Here is a 17,308-nt window from a genome sequence, read left to right as displayed (position 1 = left end):
TGTGACAGGGCAGCTGATAGGAGTTAGGAGCACATTTTGGTCTTTCCCTGCTTCCAGGCTGCTTAGGCCTGTTTGTGGGCATCTCTAACTGCAGCTCTGGGCTGGGACTGGCTGAGTTGAGCCCCATTTTATTGTGTCTGAGCAGCTCAAATAAGCTATAGTTTTGCTTCATAGCATGCAGAGTGCACCCTCTAATCCTTGGTTACCGCAGCCCTACGTTTCTTATATACTTAGATGAAATGATGTTGTGGCTTGGGCGTGACTGAAGGGCGCAGGAAATAAATCTGGGCTTGTGTTAGATGAGTTAGGTTTGTAAATAAAGGGTGCTGAAAATTCAGTGGAACAGATTATGTCTACTGTAAGTACCCTAGCAGTGTATGATGAAATGAAGAAAAGATTGCATTACAGAGATGCAGTCCAATGTAAAAAAGTGGCATTATATCACTTGGATTACCATGGAACTGAAAATGATATCCAGTTTCTTTTTTACATACTGTGTTGCATGCCTTGTGATTGATGATATTTCATATTGTAGCTCATAGAGTTGCAGTTCAGTCTGGTCAATTGTGTAGAGAGATAAGATGGTATGTGAAGCTGTTACCCACATACCAATCACATTATGCATGGGAAGCTAAAGCAAAAAATAAGCATAAATCCATCCAGATGGGAAGAAAAGAGCTTTAGGGTGGCAAAGAAAATAAATGTACAGCAGTGTTAGATGCAGGCATTAGTTTTAGCACCATATCATTTGATAAGGAACAGTAACTGAAACAAAACCTTTGAAAAGGAATCTAGAAATACCTTCAAAAGATCTTGATTTCACTGATACAGTAAATTACACATTTAGGTTGCAGGTTCAATGCATTCTTTTAAAAATCCCATCCACTTTTGCAGAGAGATTTGGAATATCCCCAGGCGTATGCTTTCATAGCCCAGTACTGTCAGACTCTGAAATAAAGTCTGACTTCTGTGTCTTGATCCAAAACAGGAGATGACTGTGTTGGAATAGACTTGGGAAGAAACAATAAGTTAGCAGGCACTGATTGCCTCTTTTCTGGGTGTCTGCTGCCTAGGGCTTCAAACATTTATATAGCCAGCTATTACAGACAGCAGCACTAACACAGAAAGCCCACACTTGTGCTTTCTGTAATTGAAGAGTAACATCAAGAAAGACACGGGTCAAAGCATTTGTTGCCAGTGGCTGTTTGTTTTCTATAATTGATCTTTTAAATTTGTGGCTGATGCTGTGTTAAGAGAACGTAAATGTTGACTGAACAGGCTTGGGCAAAATTATGTTATTTTTTCTGTCTGTAGGGCAGATTTCCAATCGCTATTCTCACAACAGATAGATAAATAATTTTTCACGAATGTATGCGTCTGATTGGGTTCCATTTTCATCCTTCTGCTCCAGAAAGTATAAAAAGAAAATACACCGTGCCCCATTGTTGTATATGCAATTGTTTGATAAATGTAAAATATATATAAATACTGCTAATGTGACACCACTTACCTCTTACACCAGGCACGAGAACTTAAAGGTTTCCATAGTGGTGGCTTGTGTAGGAAACACAAAAGAATCACATTAAAACATTAAATTAACTCTTTTGAAATAAAGGAAATTGATAACTAATGCAAAAAGGAAAAACCTGAGCCCTGACCATACTAATGAAAGATGGTATTGCAGTTGAAACCTGAAGCTCATTATACTGGTGATGCCAGTGGGAGTTGCTCTTTATTCACGTAGAAATCAGCTGCACCTAATTGTAAGGGAGAATTCTACCTTCGACCTCTTCTTCTTCTTTTGCTTGCTTGGACAGTGTGTGAACAGGCCGCCTAACCATTGGATAGAAATTAATTTCGTAACCATTCTAACCACTGTAGGGCTTTTGGAAATTTTGTCAAGAGGGTAAATAATCAGTATCTAAAAATAAGCCACTTAAAACGGCTCCACTCGAGGTGGGCAAATTGACAATCTCGTCAAAACCTTTTTAGCAGTTATAGAGCTGAGGGCCTGGGAAAAAAAGTCAAGTTTTGCTGTTTGGTGATACCATTTACAGTGTTCCGCTTTATAATGTGCACGTTGACTCCCAGCAGTGCGAGCTGAAAAGAGCTCCGTGATACTTTCAGGGCTAGTGCACATCACGCTGCTTTGTAGTGTTTTTAGCTCATTATGTAGATGAACCTGGAACCCTTTCCGATTCCCAGAATGCATCTTGACTCCTGCTAAACGCATACGGGCAAAGGTAAAGACTGGAGCCGAGCATAGTGGCACACAGGGCCAGAGCTCATTCTGGTTACTGGTCTGTTAAGCAGACTGAGAGCATGTGACTCCCAGGAGTGTCTGCAGAGGGAAAGTAACCTGTTAGTTCTGAGTTCAGAGTTTACAGTATCATTATTGTTTATGTTAAATGTCTCCCTAAAGTCTCTAGCAAACCTTTTACTCATGATCATCTGTTTTAATTAGAGCACTGCATCTGTTTTGTTGTTATAATCATAAGAATAATAGGATTAATTGGAGTCTTATTCAGTATATGGAAACGAAGACTGATTTATTTTTAAGCTTCTGGGTGATGTGCCACAGCCTGAATTTGACGACCTGAATTAGCATTAATTGTTTAAATGTTTTATGGTTGTTAAACAACACTTGTCTTGCAAAACACCAAAAATAAAAACTCTTTCATTTTTCTGGTGTCTATGATTTTTAATGAGGAAACTGTAATTCAAACTGCAATTGTGGTGGAGCTACTGGAATTCAAGTACTGTAAAGCAGAATTAAGAGACTCTTAGAACCACTTCCTAGGTCATCAGACATTCATTTTTTTAAAAGAAAATTTGTGAGTATTTTTTGCAGTTTAGGAAGAAGCAGTATTTCGTTTTTTATAATTCATTCCTAAATATTATTTTTTAATACCATAAAAACAAATACACAGTAACATTATTCTTTATTTGGCCAGGGAGAGAACAGGTTGTCAGGGCTTCTGATTTATTTTTGTCTACACTGATATACTTCTCCTAGTTTCCAGCATCACTGAAGATGGGCTTTGTGTTATCTGTTCTTTGGAGAGCTTGTGGAGTCAAGACCTCATATATAAAACTCTGTTATCATAACTTTTTGCAGGAAGCATTTTTATGTACTGCAGGGGCCTAGAGGACATCTCATATCTTTTGTCATATCTTTGCAGTGTTTCTTGAAGAAAAATTGGTAGTGTAAAAAAATACTTTATAAAGGTGCCAAACCAGCGCTGAAATCAAAAGGAGGTCAGTGTGAGGTGACAGTGAGGTGGAAAGATAAAAAACACTTTTGCTCAAGTGCTACCAGCTGTAAAGCAGACATGGGGGTTAACAGACAATGTTCTCTGATTGCTGCTTGAATTATGGAAACAGCTACTGTTGGGGAAGATATTTTCTCTAACTGATGTAAAAAACACTGCAGATTTAGAATTCAGTTAATACCTTCAATGCTGTTTCAAGATATTTATTGAATTTAAATCAATTTCTCAAGAGTGTGTAAAAATGTAATGGGCACTACAGTGTTTTAGCGAACATTCTTGATAGGTTAGTGATAGATTGCAACTTTAAATTCCATTCATCTATCAAAGTGAGATCTTTTGCAGCAAATGGAGTACTTCTCTTAGGTTGTCATGTAGAGGGTCTGTTTTGGCCACAAAAGAGTGTGTACTGATGTAGTGGAGCTGTTGGCAAGGTGTTTTCATCATTCTTATTCTAGAAAACACTGAAGTGTTGAGTATATTTCCTGTCAAAGGCTGGAAGAGCTGTCTTGCAAGTCTGACAAAGGCTCAGTGTTCAAAACTGTGATACTGTATTCTTTTTCTCTGTGAACTATCTTCAAAACAAACAAAAAAAAATGCACCTGTTGGGCTGCCAGTACCTGTAACAGCTGTTGCGTCACAACTTTCTTTTAAAATTGATATTCAAACCATCCTTATATAGTACAGATGCAGCCATTCAAAACGAGCCAAGTATGCTGTGGTAGAACATAGCACATATATGTATAACGCTGTATTTATATATATATGTATAGTATATACCGGAATTTATAGATTATATAAATGTGGGGAGATGCAAAAGAACAAGGAGAGCTTAATTTAATGTTAAAAAGTATAATAATTATACCTTTGTCATCTTTGCCATAAGATGTTTATGAAAGAATCCTTCATCCAGCTGTGTCCTGATAAAGGATTAAAATTTTGATGTTGAGCTTAATGTGTTACTTATTCATCTCTGCGGTACAAAAGTCAATTTGAAAAGCTGCCGAACTGTGCAGTGTTGAACTCAATAATTTTGTGTAAGATAGCACTTAGGCAGAGTTTAATGACATGCAATTATGTACTGTATGCATTTAAATTATCTTTAAGGTAGGAGGTGATCGGGAGGGTTTTGTCTAAGGTGTTTTCTGTAATACAGTGTATGACCTCCAGCAGGTTAAATGCCTCAAAGTTCTTGATGCAGAAACGGATTCTAAAAAATGATACTGTATTAAAACAGGAGAAATATGGTGATGTTTGATATATACAATGTAAGTAGTAGTTAATGCTCCTGTCTCACAGATCTTGTGTCTGGGTCCAGACTTTCTACTCTTCAGTGTTTCCATGTCTTCCTTGTGTTCCTTCCCACCCTTCCCACCTTCCCACCCTTCTAAAAAGCATGTGGTGAAGTTATTTGTAATTGGTGTCTAAATTGTCCATGTATGTGTGATTGCCTGTGATGGACTGGACTGTGTACCTGACTTGTGTTCTTATTGTGAATAAGCAGCTTTCAGATAGTGCCATATCTTAGGTCTTATCTTCGACCATTCTTTGATATTCTTTCATGTTTCGGTAGGGCAATGAATGTTGATGGTACTCATTAAGAAGTAGGCTTTATACTGAAGTATGTATTAAAGGGCTCTGAAGTAATGGTCATGTTGCAGACCCTCACCTGTCCCTGGCCTGGTTTTGATTTCTGCAGGTTAACGCCTCAATGGAGGAGCAGGCCTTTGTGGAGGCCTGGGGAAAGAAAGCCAAGGACCTCTTCCCCACCTGGGTGACGGACACCTTTAACGACATTCAGCTCAGGACCCTCATAAAGAAGATCAGTGTCCTGGGAGCAGCTAACCTCAACACCACGGAGCGAAAGAACGTGAGTGCACGTGCAGTGCATCACGATGCAGCGAGAGTGCCGGTTCCCTCACTCCGTCGAATATGTAATTAGGCCATATTGGTCATTAAAAGTTATGTCAAAAATACACATAGCATATTCATCATTGGCTTCTGTAATACGTGTCGAAGCATTATAACCAATGGGCTAAATTTATTTTCTGTGCATAAAGAGTAAATTACGGTTTATTGTTTCTGGTGGAAATGCAGGTTGCACACTCTTTAGAAGTTTGTGCTTGAGCAAAGCACTGCATACATCCATAAGGGTTTTTAAATTGCACTGGTTTCTGTACCAGGGCTTGGCATGGAAACAGCTTCTGATGTCAACTTTTGCCAATGGATGCAAATGCTCAATGTTTTTTAGTTTAAGCAAATTCAGATTTATTAAACATTTTTAGCACTTACCTCTCTTTATAAGGATCAATACAGAATGTTGGTGAACAGTCAAGATGTAAAAGATCAGATCTTTTATCTTTTGGAATAAACATGCATTTAATATAACCGCCATGTACACAAACCTAAAATGTTTTACACTTTCAATGTTGGATCCTACTCACAGTAACATTTTTCACCCTTTCTCACTTGAAAGATTCAGCTTGAAGTGAAGGTTTTTGATAGGGATTTTGAGTGAAACGTTAGTTACATAACAATTTTGTTTTTTTTCCAGTCTTTGATACCTAGGAGAGATTTTTTTCATTTTTTAATGTTTTCCTTTAATGGCATCAGAAATCCTTGTTCACATCTGATCCACTAATTGGCAACTGAAAGTTGTGGTTTTCCTACGAATCAGGCTCTGGATGTTAATGTAATCATAAGGCTTTTAATCTGAGAATCTCATCAAGCCACGCATTAAAAGAACTTCTTGAGCCCTTTTCATATACGGATTCCTGTCTTGTTATACAGTCATGTAAAAACAAAAAAGTTTGTTAAAAACCGTGAACAAAGTGCATTGTGGTCTTGAAAAAAATTCTCAGAGCAAAGTCACATTTGTCATTAATGATTAATTGAAGTCTAGAAAACACATGGGTCACAATTATACACAGCCTTGCTAGTATCTTCTGGCATGGATTACACTGACCAGATGCCTTGTGAACTGCAAGGATCTGGCACTTCTGAGGGCGAATTTTGACCTTTTCTTCAGGTAGAATTGCTCAAGGTTCATGAGGCCCCTTAGTTTCCATTTGTTAACTTTTGGATTCGGCATCACCAGTGTTCAGTTGGATTGAAACTGTTGGTCTAGAATATTTATTTTGCGTGCAGTTAAAAATTTCTTCATCCCATTCGATGTATTATATAAACTGTACAATCCCAAAATGTACACTGTTTTTTTTAATTAAAGAATTGAGGGTCAGTTTAAATGACCCAAGAAACCATAGGGTGCAGCAAAATGGTATTCTCAGAAGTATGTTGATCTGTTGTTTTCTCTTTTTCCAGTACAACACCATCTTGAGTGACATGGACAGTATTTATTCTACTGCTAATGTGTGTCCACCTGGAGAGAATATTAAGTGCTGGTCCCTTGAGCCCGGTATGTACAGCCCAGTAGCCGCTTGACCATGTGCTCCTGGACGGTTCACATAGTCAATTCAAGTATAGAGCCTTTCACTCCTGTTGTGATACTTGCTGGGGTCTTATGAGCTTGTGCTGCTGCTCACTTTCGAATTCAGAAAATGGGTTCAAAAATTAACTTATTTTTTTATTTTATTGGGTCTTATAATATACTTTCTCGATTTTTCCTTTAAAAAATTCCAATATGTGTTTTTCACATCTGGTGCCAAATATTTTGTTTTAACTTAACTTGTTTAAGTTGTTTTAGCTCTTGTTCCTGCACTGAACAGCACTGGAGGGGAAGGTGGTCTGGGATTTTCTTTGTCCTGCTTATGCCAACACATGTGTTTGATGTATAAGAATGAACTGCTTTGTAGTTTGTTAGCAAAAATTTGGATGGCCGTTTCCTGAATGTAATTCATTTACTGTGTGCTATTTTAAAAATAATGTATTTTGTTTTCTTTTGTCAGGCTGTAACATCACAGACAACTTTGTTTTATCTGTGCTCCTGTGTGTGTTTGTAGTCTGTGATGCACCTTCCTTTTTTGGTATTGGAGATTGTGAATAAAAACAGGGTTTGATAAAATAGGAGAACACTATATGCTGAGATAAAAAAAGGAGATAGAGGGTCGGGGTCTGTCAAGGGTACTTTGAGTCTCAGAAGTGCTGGAAGGTTCATGGACAGGAAGATATTAGGGATGAATAAAAGGAAAAACAGGAAGAGGAAAATTCAGCTCTGGAAGTCTCAGGGGATTCTTCCTCTTCTTTATCCAGCCTTGGGATCTCTTTGTATACAGGGCTTGAAACTCATTTAGGCTCTGCAGCTCCGTTGACAGAGGCGTGCCTATAATGGTGAAATTATTCCAGAGATGTACAGACGTGCTACTTGAGCAGCTTGTGAGCATGTGACAAGCACTCTTTCTAAAATTGATTTTACTTATTTATTTACAGGAGAGATTTTTTTTTAAATTTGGAAAGACATATTTTTTTTTTTGTTGTACACCTTCCCAATTATAGAAATTTATAGAAATTGGCAGCCAGTTCCGGGTTAAGCCAGTTCAATACTCCAGCGGAGACTCCCGTTTCAATTGGGAGAAAATTTGACAGTAAAAACACCACTGCAAGCCTGTCAGAACCTGGCAAGTATCAGGACCTTCTGTTTACCAGCATGCTGAGAGAGGAATGAATGACAAGTCCTGCCCTTACTCTGGCAGCTCACTGCCAATAGTGGGCCACCCCTTAGGGACCTTTGATTACTGTAGGTTAAGGACATGACCCAGGTGTGAACTGGTGGTGACTGGGCCATAGCCTACAAACTTTTCTTTTGATACTTCCTATGACAATCAAGTCAAAAGTCTTATTGCTCTGCTCTCAGTGTAAAGTAGGGATGAGTACATGACTGCTTCTTTCAAACCAGTTTTTAAAACTGTGAGCCCCACCACACTTACAGTTTTAAACCGAAGACTGATTGACCTCTCACTGAAACAAAACGCAAAATAACAGGAGCCCATCAACCCAGGGAGACTCTGACTGGCTCAAGACCAAGCAATCCTTGGCGTTCTAGCAGTGCATCCTCAGTGAGGGAACATACGTGAGGCACACACAGCTGCTGAATCAATCCTAACCCCTTAAATGTACATTTGATTTTAAAGAATCATTAAAACACGATATTTGCACAGCAGCTTGCACTACACAAACCAGACTTGTACCAGACCTTTCCTGATGAACAAGCACCTCTATATTTCAAGAAATGTGACTAAAATGACATGAAAAGTTTATTTCCCTTTGCTTTTAATGTTGTCCATTTTGCTGGTATCAATGCATAACTGCACACTGTCTGTTATGCGTCACTAAGTGTCACTGGGACGCTTTACATTTCTCTCACTCCTGTTTGTGTGGTGTAGATTTTTTTTTTATACCAACTATAAAATAAATCTTGTTCAGATCCCTTATTCTATTCCACTGCCAGTTCAGTTGGTTGTCCTCTATCATATGATGGCAAATTCCTGATTTAGCCAGTCCTGTTTGTAGCTGTTCTAATGTGTCAGAAGAACATCGAGAGGCTGCAACGACTGGGATTTACGGGACTTTGTTTACTTGCTTTGTTATTTTTTTTCTGCTGTTGTGGATGCATTTGATTAAGTTGATTCGAACTTTGCCAAAGTAAACAACTTAGGAGGTCATGATCCCTGACAAATTGTCAACATCCGACTCTGTCAGTACTGTTCTTATACAGTATACACTTCCAGGCTTGGTTTGTTGTTGCTTTCTCTGTTCTTTGCTGTTGTTTTCTTCATCGTCCATCGTGTGCTATTTGTGATATTCCGTGTCCGTGGTATTTTGATTTTTATTATTCTGTAATGATGATAAGAGTTGCTGAAAATGGGGTGATTGCAACACTATTTAGCATGATTGCATTTTAAATGCTGTGGTCATTAGGAGCTTTCATCATAAACAATCCCCCCACCCACCTCTGGATGTTGTCCCAGGTTTGTGTTAATCACTTACATACGAAAAAGGCTGATCTTCATCGGTCAAGGTCTCTCAGCACATTGGATTGTTTCTGTTGCTGGCTTCCTCTTTCTAGGCTGTGAAAATATACAGTGGAAGCCTTTGTTTCTCAGTGGTTTTCTTTATGCTCCACAGCAGACTACTGAAAATAGGATTTGGGTTTACCTTCATTCTTCCTTTTTTTAACTTATTCTTTTTCTATCCCCGCTGTTCAAGTGCCACTGCAATGCATCAATTTTTGGTGCTCACCAGCCACAACTGGTGATTAGTGATCGTCCCATGGGATTGTTGACATACTTTTTGTGTTACAAAGGCATGCCTATAAGTGCAGATAATATTGGCCCTTTCTTCTAGATAAACCCTTAATCCTGAGTATCTGGGTGATGCGAGAAAGCCGCACTGAACTAGAATCTTTTAGATCTATAGCATGTGTGTTGGATTTTCCTCTTTATGACAGAACTTTTTTATTCAGGTGCTTGTGTGTCTTTAGGACACTGTTGTGTATTGTTGGGGAAACTGTTTCCCAAGGCATTAGTGCACTTCCTGTATCCTCGTGCTTATCGTGTGGCTGTGGGCTTGACATTGCAGACATCGTAGACCTGATGGCCACCTCTCGGAACTACAAGAAGCTCCTATATGCATGGGAAGGCTGGCACAATGCTTCGGGCATCCCGCTGCGGAAAAAGTATCCAGAATTTGTGGAGCTCAGCAACAAAGCTTCGCAAATGGATGGTAAGATAACGCTAGCACCCTGCTAGATAACGGTTTACCTTTAGTTGAAAGGGTGGAGCAACAGTCAGAAATTATGGTTTATATGATAGTGAACAGAATTCAGGTTCTCTCCAGGTGCTCCCCCAGATGACTTGGAAGAAGTGCATGCATCCCTCTTCTGGCAGCTATATTTTAATGGGCCATATTTCAAAACTGGTTATTCCGTAAAATACAGCTAGAAAAACAGACTGACAGACAGAAATAACTACTGTGTTGTGGTGGTGTTGCTTAGCACTGTGTCCCTCCCTCAGGCTTTGTTGACACCGGTGATTACTGGCGCTCCTGGTATGAATCCCCCACCTTTCAAGAAGACCTGGAGACAATTTATCAGCAGCTACAGCCTCTGTACCTCCATTTGCACGCCTTTGTTCGCCGCAAACTCTACCAGCGCTATGGCCCCAAGTACATCAACCTCAAAGGACCCATTCCTGCACACTTACTTGGTAGGTCGGCCTTTTCACTGACTTGAGTTTTCAATTGTGCACACAAGCTACAGTAAGTTTTTTTATGACTGAATGACTGATAGATTGGTCGATTGTCCTTTTTTTTTAAGAGATATAGGTCAAGGTCTGTTGTCCACCTCTCACCCCAGCTTTTGAATCTTTGTCTCTCCCAGTTTGGAACAGCCGGGTTTAAGTCTCCCAACTTTGCATCCAGTTTGTGGCCAAGAAATAGGTCTTGTGGGGCAGTGAGTTATTAAAGTCAGGGCTAAATAGTGGTTGAGTAAACATTGTCTGTGATGCATTCGGTCAGGTGTACCCTAGAGAGCTTATAGTCTCCTATCCATGGGAACAGGGGTGTTATTTGAGTGGAAACCATAAAGTGTGCCCGCATCCCCAATCCAAATCCCCATGCCAGATGATGAGATTTAGTTTAGTTTAGTGGAAGGCATCCTCAAGTTGTGACTGTACATGGGAAGACCCCCAAAGAGCTGGCATCACTCCTTGGCAAGCAGTCGCAAGGTCCAGGTTATGGTTTCCTCTGCTGACCTGTGTTGGCTGGGACTCGGGCCCTCACAATAACCTGGAAATCCTCTGAACTTTTATGTTCTAAATCTTGCGGTTCATTAGAGAAGCTAGCTGCAGACACAGTCAAAAGTCTTACATTAGCACACATCTTCACCGGTGCAAGCGTGGACTGAATGGAGTTGTGTCTTGATGTCTTTTCCAGGAAACATGTGGGCTCAACAGTGGAACAACATCTATGATATGATGGTACCCTTTCCTCACAAGCCCAACCTTGACGTGACACAAACTATGGTGAATCTGGTGAGTGGACCTATTTACAGCATTATTGTTAACAGTATACTTAATCAGGTTTTCGAAGCGCAGGGTGTGTTTAAAGATTTGTGGCTCTACCGTTTGTAAAATCTGTTGGAACTTTTAAAACGACTAAATCAGTTGATTAAAAAAAACAGACTTTACTTTTGGAGACTCTTTCCTGTCAGTTAACAATTAGCTAACCTTTTATCCCATTGGCTGGATTCGGAGCACTAAAGGTGCTGAATTCTCTAACATGGGTACTGTACATTGACCCCAATATTGAATCATATTTGGACAATAAGGAGCAAAAGAGTAGTAATGCAAAGTTGGCCTGTTTTATGTTTTTCCTGGAATAAAAATCATATCAGGCGTGATTTGTTTGAATAAACCGATCAGTTGAAGAAAAACGCAAGCATTTTTTAAAATTTAAATATAGTAGCTGCTTTGACACACTTGCCCCAGATCAACATGATTTCCCAAACTTGACATTTTGCCACTGTAATTTAAGTAATTGAAGAGGAGGTCTGTCCGGGAGCTCCCATATATATGATGCTTTCTCTCTACCTTTGTAGAAGTGGAATGCGACCCACATGTTCCGAGTCTCCGAAGAGTTCTTCACTTCCCTAGGCCTGATTGCCATGCCACAGGAGTTCTGGGACCATTCCATGCTGGAGAAACCCACTGATGGCCGGCAGGTTGTGTGTCATGCCTCTGCTTGGGACTTCTACAACCGGAAAGACTTCAGGTGAGGAGACGTACTTGCCTACATATAGAGATGCAAGGAGTCATATTGCAGTTCAGTGGAGATTTGAAAGAGGTTTATTTCGTAACGTAAAGTCCTCCTGGAGATCATACTGACAGGGTAATTCTCTATCTGATCTACTTACTATTGCTTACAATCACTTTTTATACTTGTAAAACATCCCTAAGTGCTCTAAATGTCACTGGAGAAGCTGGCATTTTAGGATCAGTATATTTAGATCCTTCCTGCAGACTTCCATGTTTGTGAGATAACGGTTTGCTTGCTCAGTTTATCCTTCAGATCCTTTGTGACAATAACGGGTGTCTAAACAGGATGTCCTTCACACAAGAAGACCCTTCATAAAGAGCAAATCCTAGCACCAGAAAATTCTACAATGAGATATATTTTTGCATTTTAAAGCACACTCATACATGGAAGGATGTAACTCATAGCTGCTTTTATTTATTCCTGAAGTTTCAATTCGATTGTGCAGGTTGACTTCCTGTGGTTAAATTATCTTGCTGTTCTCTGTATAGGATTAAGCAGTGCACCACAGTGACCATGGAGCAGCTGTTCACTGTGCACCACGAAATGGGCCATGTGGAGTACTACCTGCAGTACAAGGACCAGCCTGTTGGCTTCCGCAGTGGGGCCAACCCCGGCTTCCATGAGGCAGTGGGGGACGTCCTGTCTCTGTCTGTCTCCACACCCAAACACCTCAAAGAGATCGGCCTTCTGGAATCCTTTGTCCCGGACAATGGTACAGTACTGCACACAATGAGTACAAATCTTTCTTTTCTTCATGGTTTCCAATTCACTCTTTTTTTTTTCTACGATGCCACTGTGGTTCAGTGGGTAATACCGAGTCCAGATCTGGCTCTCTGTGTGGATTTTGCATGTTTTTTTTTATGCTGTGGCTTTCTTCTCCTCCTGATGGATGGAGTTTTAACTGGCGTCTCCAAATTGCCCCAGCATGCATAAGTGCCCTTGGTAGTGAAGTCCTGCCTCTTGCCTTGTGCCTTCTGGCTTAGGCTCTGCCTCACTGTGACCCTCTAAGGATAAAATAGATCTTTGTTTTCATTTGTTTATGTTTTCTTTTCTATGCCTTTTTCCTTTTTGTCATTTTTTCATTTTAATTGTGGTGTTCTTTTTTTACTTGCACATAGCAAATAGGATAAGAAATATCCTTGGTTAAAGGATAAAGAGCACTGATTTCAGTTCCCTTCCAGAAAGTGACATTAACTACCTGCTGAAAATGGCCCTGGAGAAGATTGCCTTCCTGCCCTTCGGATACCTCATCGACCAATGGAGGTGGGGGGTGTTTAGCGGACGCACCCCACCTGAGCGCTACAATGCAGACTGGTGGTACCTGAGGTACAGTATGAGGGGCAGGCAGACGGACAACTGGGCCATATGGGAAATGTGTGCTGCAGACTGACAGAGCGTGTTGTCTCACAAGTGAAAATTGGAACGAGTCGACAAACTGTCAGATTACCCACCACAGAACAGTACAATAACAAAAAAAGAAGGCAGACCAGCCTCATCAAAAGTTGTCTTTATGCCATGGAATGCTTTTGAAAATGCTTGACCGTATTTGACTGTTTTCGGCTATATCCATTAGGCATGCTGTGTTTACGTGTGGTAGAGGTTTTTCTGACGGAGACCAGTTGTCTGACTTCAGGCTGTTGTTTGTCTTTTAAACTCCTTAAGAACAAAATACCAGGGGATCTGCCCACCAATCGAACGCAGTGAGGAGCACTTTGATGCTGGGGCCAAATTCCACATTCCAGGAAATACTCCATATATTAGGTAGGAGTTCCACTCTTCCTGAGTAACTTCACCTGTGTACAACAAATTGATATATACAACTGAGACCGTGTCTAGAGGCGTAACGGCACCTTATGTAAATAAAAAGCCACAGACTCCTAATAACGTTATTACTTTCATAAAGAGCAGAGCTCTTCTCCGGCATAAAAAAACATATGCTGTGTTAATTTGTCCTCTCCCTGCACAATAATCAGTGGCAGTATCCCTGTTTGTCACTATCACAAGATTCATTTGGTTATTTTGAATTTCAGATTCAGGCTTAAACTGGTATGTGTCTCTACATTCAGTTTTGTTGTAATGGATAGTGAAACCTCTACCTTTCCTCCCTGTAGATATTTTGTCAGCTTCATCCTTCAGTTCCAGTTCCATGAGAAACTGTGCGAAGCAGCCAAACATGTGGGACCATTGCACCAGTGTGACATCTATCGTTCCAAGGAAGCAGGAGCTATCCTACAGTACGTAAATGAGAGCCGGGCGTGCTTTAGAAATCAATTCCTATCTAAATACACATCTACTGTAAGGTTGCCTCCTTCTGATTCGAGACTAAATGTTTACTTAAGGGTTTGCTCCCTATAAACAGTACTAAAGAAATAGAGTCAGGTGAGCATGATTGACTGAATGGCCCCATTTCATCTGTGTATTTCTGATGTACAGTTTTTCCAAGATAAGGAGGCCTGCATAATAGCCATAATTAAAACAATCATAGCCCATTTCATGAAAGGGAGACGCATAGAAGCTTCAAGAAGAATTATATCAATTTGATATTTTCTAATTTTATGGCCCATTTTGCTCATTTAGTAGTTTGCTTGCCAAAACAAGAATATAAAACTTCATCTAAAGTTCCTGGAGTGCCTGCCTGCCCTGATTTGAATCCACGTTCCCGCTGCTGTTGCCTTACTGCTAGAGTAATTATTTCGGAGGCAGCAGAGCTTTGAAAAGACATGCTGGGATTTAAGGTGTGGAGGTGGGGGAAAAGCAATGCAGATGTGTCAGGTCTACATTTAGTGCAACATTTTGGGAGAGCCATTAGAAATTCCTTTTATTCCTTTTTATACATTTATAACATGTTTAGCTTGTATTGGCCAGCTCAGGAAGGGGTTTATTCTCTGTTACTATTAATTCCTATTCCTACCTTGTTAGCAGTAAAAAAAAAAGGCAGATACAGTGTATTTTTATGGGCTTGAGAAAATCCTTCTTAGCTGTTTTTGGACACACAATGCACTTAGTTAATCCATTACACTAATTCTTAGAACTAAAGTTTAAAGTCTTAAAGAAGCTTTCGGAATTACTACCAGACTTCTAACTAGATGTGTAGAATTAGATTTTTTTTCTACTGCTTTGACAAATAATTACACAGTGATGATTAACGTCTGCCTTTTTAAATATAACTATACTACGTCTTAGTCCTTCCAGTTGCTTTATTGTTTTCAGTGTCTTGCATGTATAAACAGCCAGCAGCCATATCACTTTGCAACTCAACTGGCAACCCACTGAAGCTAAGCAGGTGTGAGCCTGGTCAGTACCTGGATGGGAGACCTCCTGGGAAAAACTAAGGCTGCTGCTGGAAGAGGTGTTAGTGGAGCCAGCAGGGGGCGCTCACCCTGCGGTCTATGTGGGTCCTAATGCCCCAGTATAGTGACGGGGATATATTGACCCTTACCAATCTCCTCCCCACTGAGAGCTGATGTGTGGTGAGCGTTCTGGCGCACTATGGCTGCCGTCGCATCATCCAGGTGGTGGTGGAGGGGAGACCCCATTACCTGTATAACGCTTTGAGTGGAGTGTCCAGAAAAGCACTATATAAGTGTAAGCAATTATTATTATTATTATTATAAACCATGAGTGACACACACTTCTCACCATGGGTGGGGGTTCTCTTAGAAAGGTCCTCAGCGCTGGCTCCTCGAAGCCCTGGCAGGATATCCTGCAAGAAGCCTTGGGAACAAACCGAATGGATGCTGGACCTCTGATGGCATACTTCAGTCCCATCATCAACTGGCTGAAGGAGCAGAATGCCAATGAGACCCTAGGGTGGCCAGATTTTGAGTGGCGCCCCCCTGTGCCAGAGGGATATCCTGAAGACATAGGTAAGTGGCGCCCTCCGCACTGGTCTGTGTACAGCACATTTAAGATCAATGGGATTTTGGGAACATTGATCCTGTTGTGAGTGTGTGTACATGTGTGTATTTTTCAGAACAATAATTTATATTCGTGTCGCTCAATGCACAGCCCTCTATCCCAACTTCAGTTTCTACATTTGATTGACGTTTGTCCAAATTTAAGAAACATGTGAGACAAGAGCAGACAGCCTATTTTGTACACAGCATTCATTTTGTTATTATAATATTCAGACTTCTTTCATATTTTGCAGGGAATGTTTTTTTTATTTTTGACAAGCATATTTGCTTCCAACCCAACTAACAATTAAATGCCAGTTTTCTGCATTGTAGGGCCATCTCACAATGCATCTGTCAGAACCCTCGTGCACAGTTGGTTTATTTGAATTGCAAGTCTGAGGAAAAAAAATAGACAGCTCTACATTTTGCATACTGATGATCTTGTCAGCCTTGAAGGATTAACCATAAATCATTGCCAAGCACAATACCATATCAAAGACACCTAAAATAGATCCTACCGGGACATTTTTGTGCTGACAGATACAGTAGATGAGAGTGATTTATTTATATAAAAGTTCAAGGTGTGAAAATCTGAAGGGAACAACACATGAACCACTGCTGTCTTACATTAAAAGCCATGCAGTTCCCTAAGAAAATGCACTTTGTAATGTTTGAAGGCTTAAAACACTTCTTAGACATTACAGAACACAACAGCTCTGAATTCATTAACCTCTGTCCTTAAACTCTCTCAGCTATGCTTGAAATAAAAAAGAGAATGTGCTTCAGGCTTGCTGTTTTTCTTTCAACAGCTTTCAGATTTTATTCGCAAAAAATAGTGTGTCTGTTTGTCAAAAATCCAAAAACTTCTCACGAAGTTCATACAACATACTCGAAGATGTTAAAACCTGTGTGTGATGCAATGGGTTCTTGAATTCCCTCTTCACGTCCCATACTATCTGAGGAAGAGTTTAGGGAGAACAGTCTGTCCCACTGAACTTGAAAACGATTGGGGAAAAAGATTCATGCGGAAGTGGTTTGATGTATTTTTCTTTGCCCTTTGCCAGACAAAATTGCAGATGAGGAAAAAGCCATCGAGTTCTTGGACCAGTACAACTCCACAGCTGAGGTGGTGTGGAATGCTTACACTGAGGCCTCCTGGGTATACAACACTAACATCACTGAAGAAAACAAGCAGACCATGGTAGGAGTTGGGCTGTTTAATTAAAAAGTAGAATACTGCACGAACACAGAGCAGGGGTTCACTGTCCTATTTCTGATGACTGCACTAATCAAGTCTGGTTCATACTGTTTTCAAATTCTCCTGAATCTGTAAGAACAACAAAAACATCTTGTCTAAAAAGATAATTTAGGTTC

General features: G+C 40.2%; 1 protein-coding gene across 8 annotated transcripts in view; it reads left to right on the top strand.

Annotated features, from left to right (window-relative positions):
• ace (angiotensin I converting enzyme (peptidyl-dipeptidase A) 1) overlaps positions 1-17,308 on the top strand; it is a 51,066-nt gene that overhangs the window by 24,311 nt on the left and 9,447 nt on the right. For all 8 annotated transcript variants that reach the window (XM_069185671.1, XM_069185672.1, XM_069185673.1 and 5 more), the window contains 12 exons: positions 4,969-5,139; positions 6,591-6,684; positions 9,804-9,947; positions 10,238-10,429; positions 11,157-11,254; positions 11,821-11,993; positions 12,527-12,750; positions 13,220-13,364; positions 13,701-13,799; positions 14,150-14,272; positions 15,699-15,904; positions 16,999-17,135. In XM_069185671.1, the coding sequence (XP_069041772.1) occupies positions 4,981-5,139; positions 6,591-6,684; positions 9,804-9,947; positions 10,238-10,429; positions 11,157-11,254; positions 11,821-11,993; positions 12,527-12,750; positions 13,220-13,364; positions 13,701-13,799; positions 14,150-14,272; positions 15,699-15,904; positions 16,999-17,135 (1,794 nt within the window). In that variant the 5' untranslated portion in view covers positions 4,969-4,980. The remainder of the gene's footprint in view (positions 1-4,968; positions 5,140-6,590; positions 6,685-9,803; positions 9,948-10,237; positions 10,430-11,156; positions 11,255-11,820; positions 11,994-12,526; positions 12,751-13,219; positions 13,365-13,700; positions 13,800-14,149; positions 14,273-15,698; positions 15,905-16,998; positions 17,136-17,308) is intronic.

This window comes from Lepisosteus oculatus, chromosome 28, assembly GCF_040954835.1.
Source record: "Lepisosteus oculatus isolate fLepOcu1 chromosome 28, fLepOcu1.hap2, whole genome shotgun sequence".
In the NCBI taxonomy this organism is placed as follows: Eukaryota; Metazoa; Chordata; class Actinopteri; order Semionotiformes; family Lepisosteidae; genus Lepisosteus; species Lepisosteus oculatus.
Note: the sequence above shows the minus strand (reverse complement) of the source record. Positions and strands in the feature narration are given on the sequence as shown.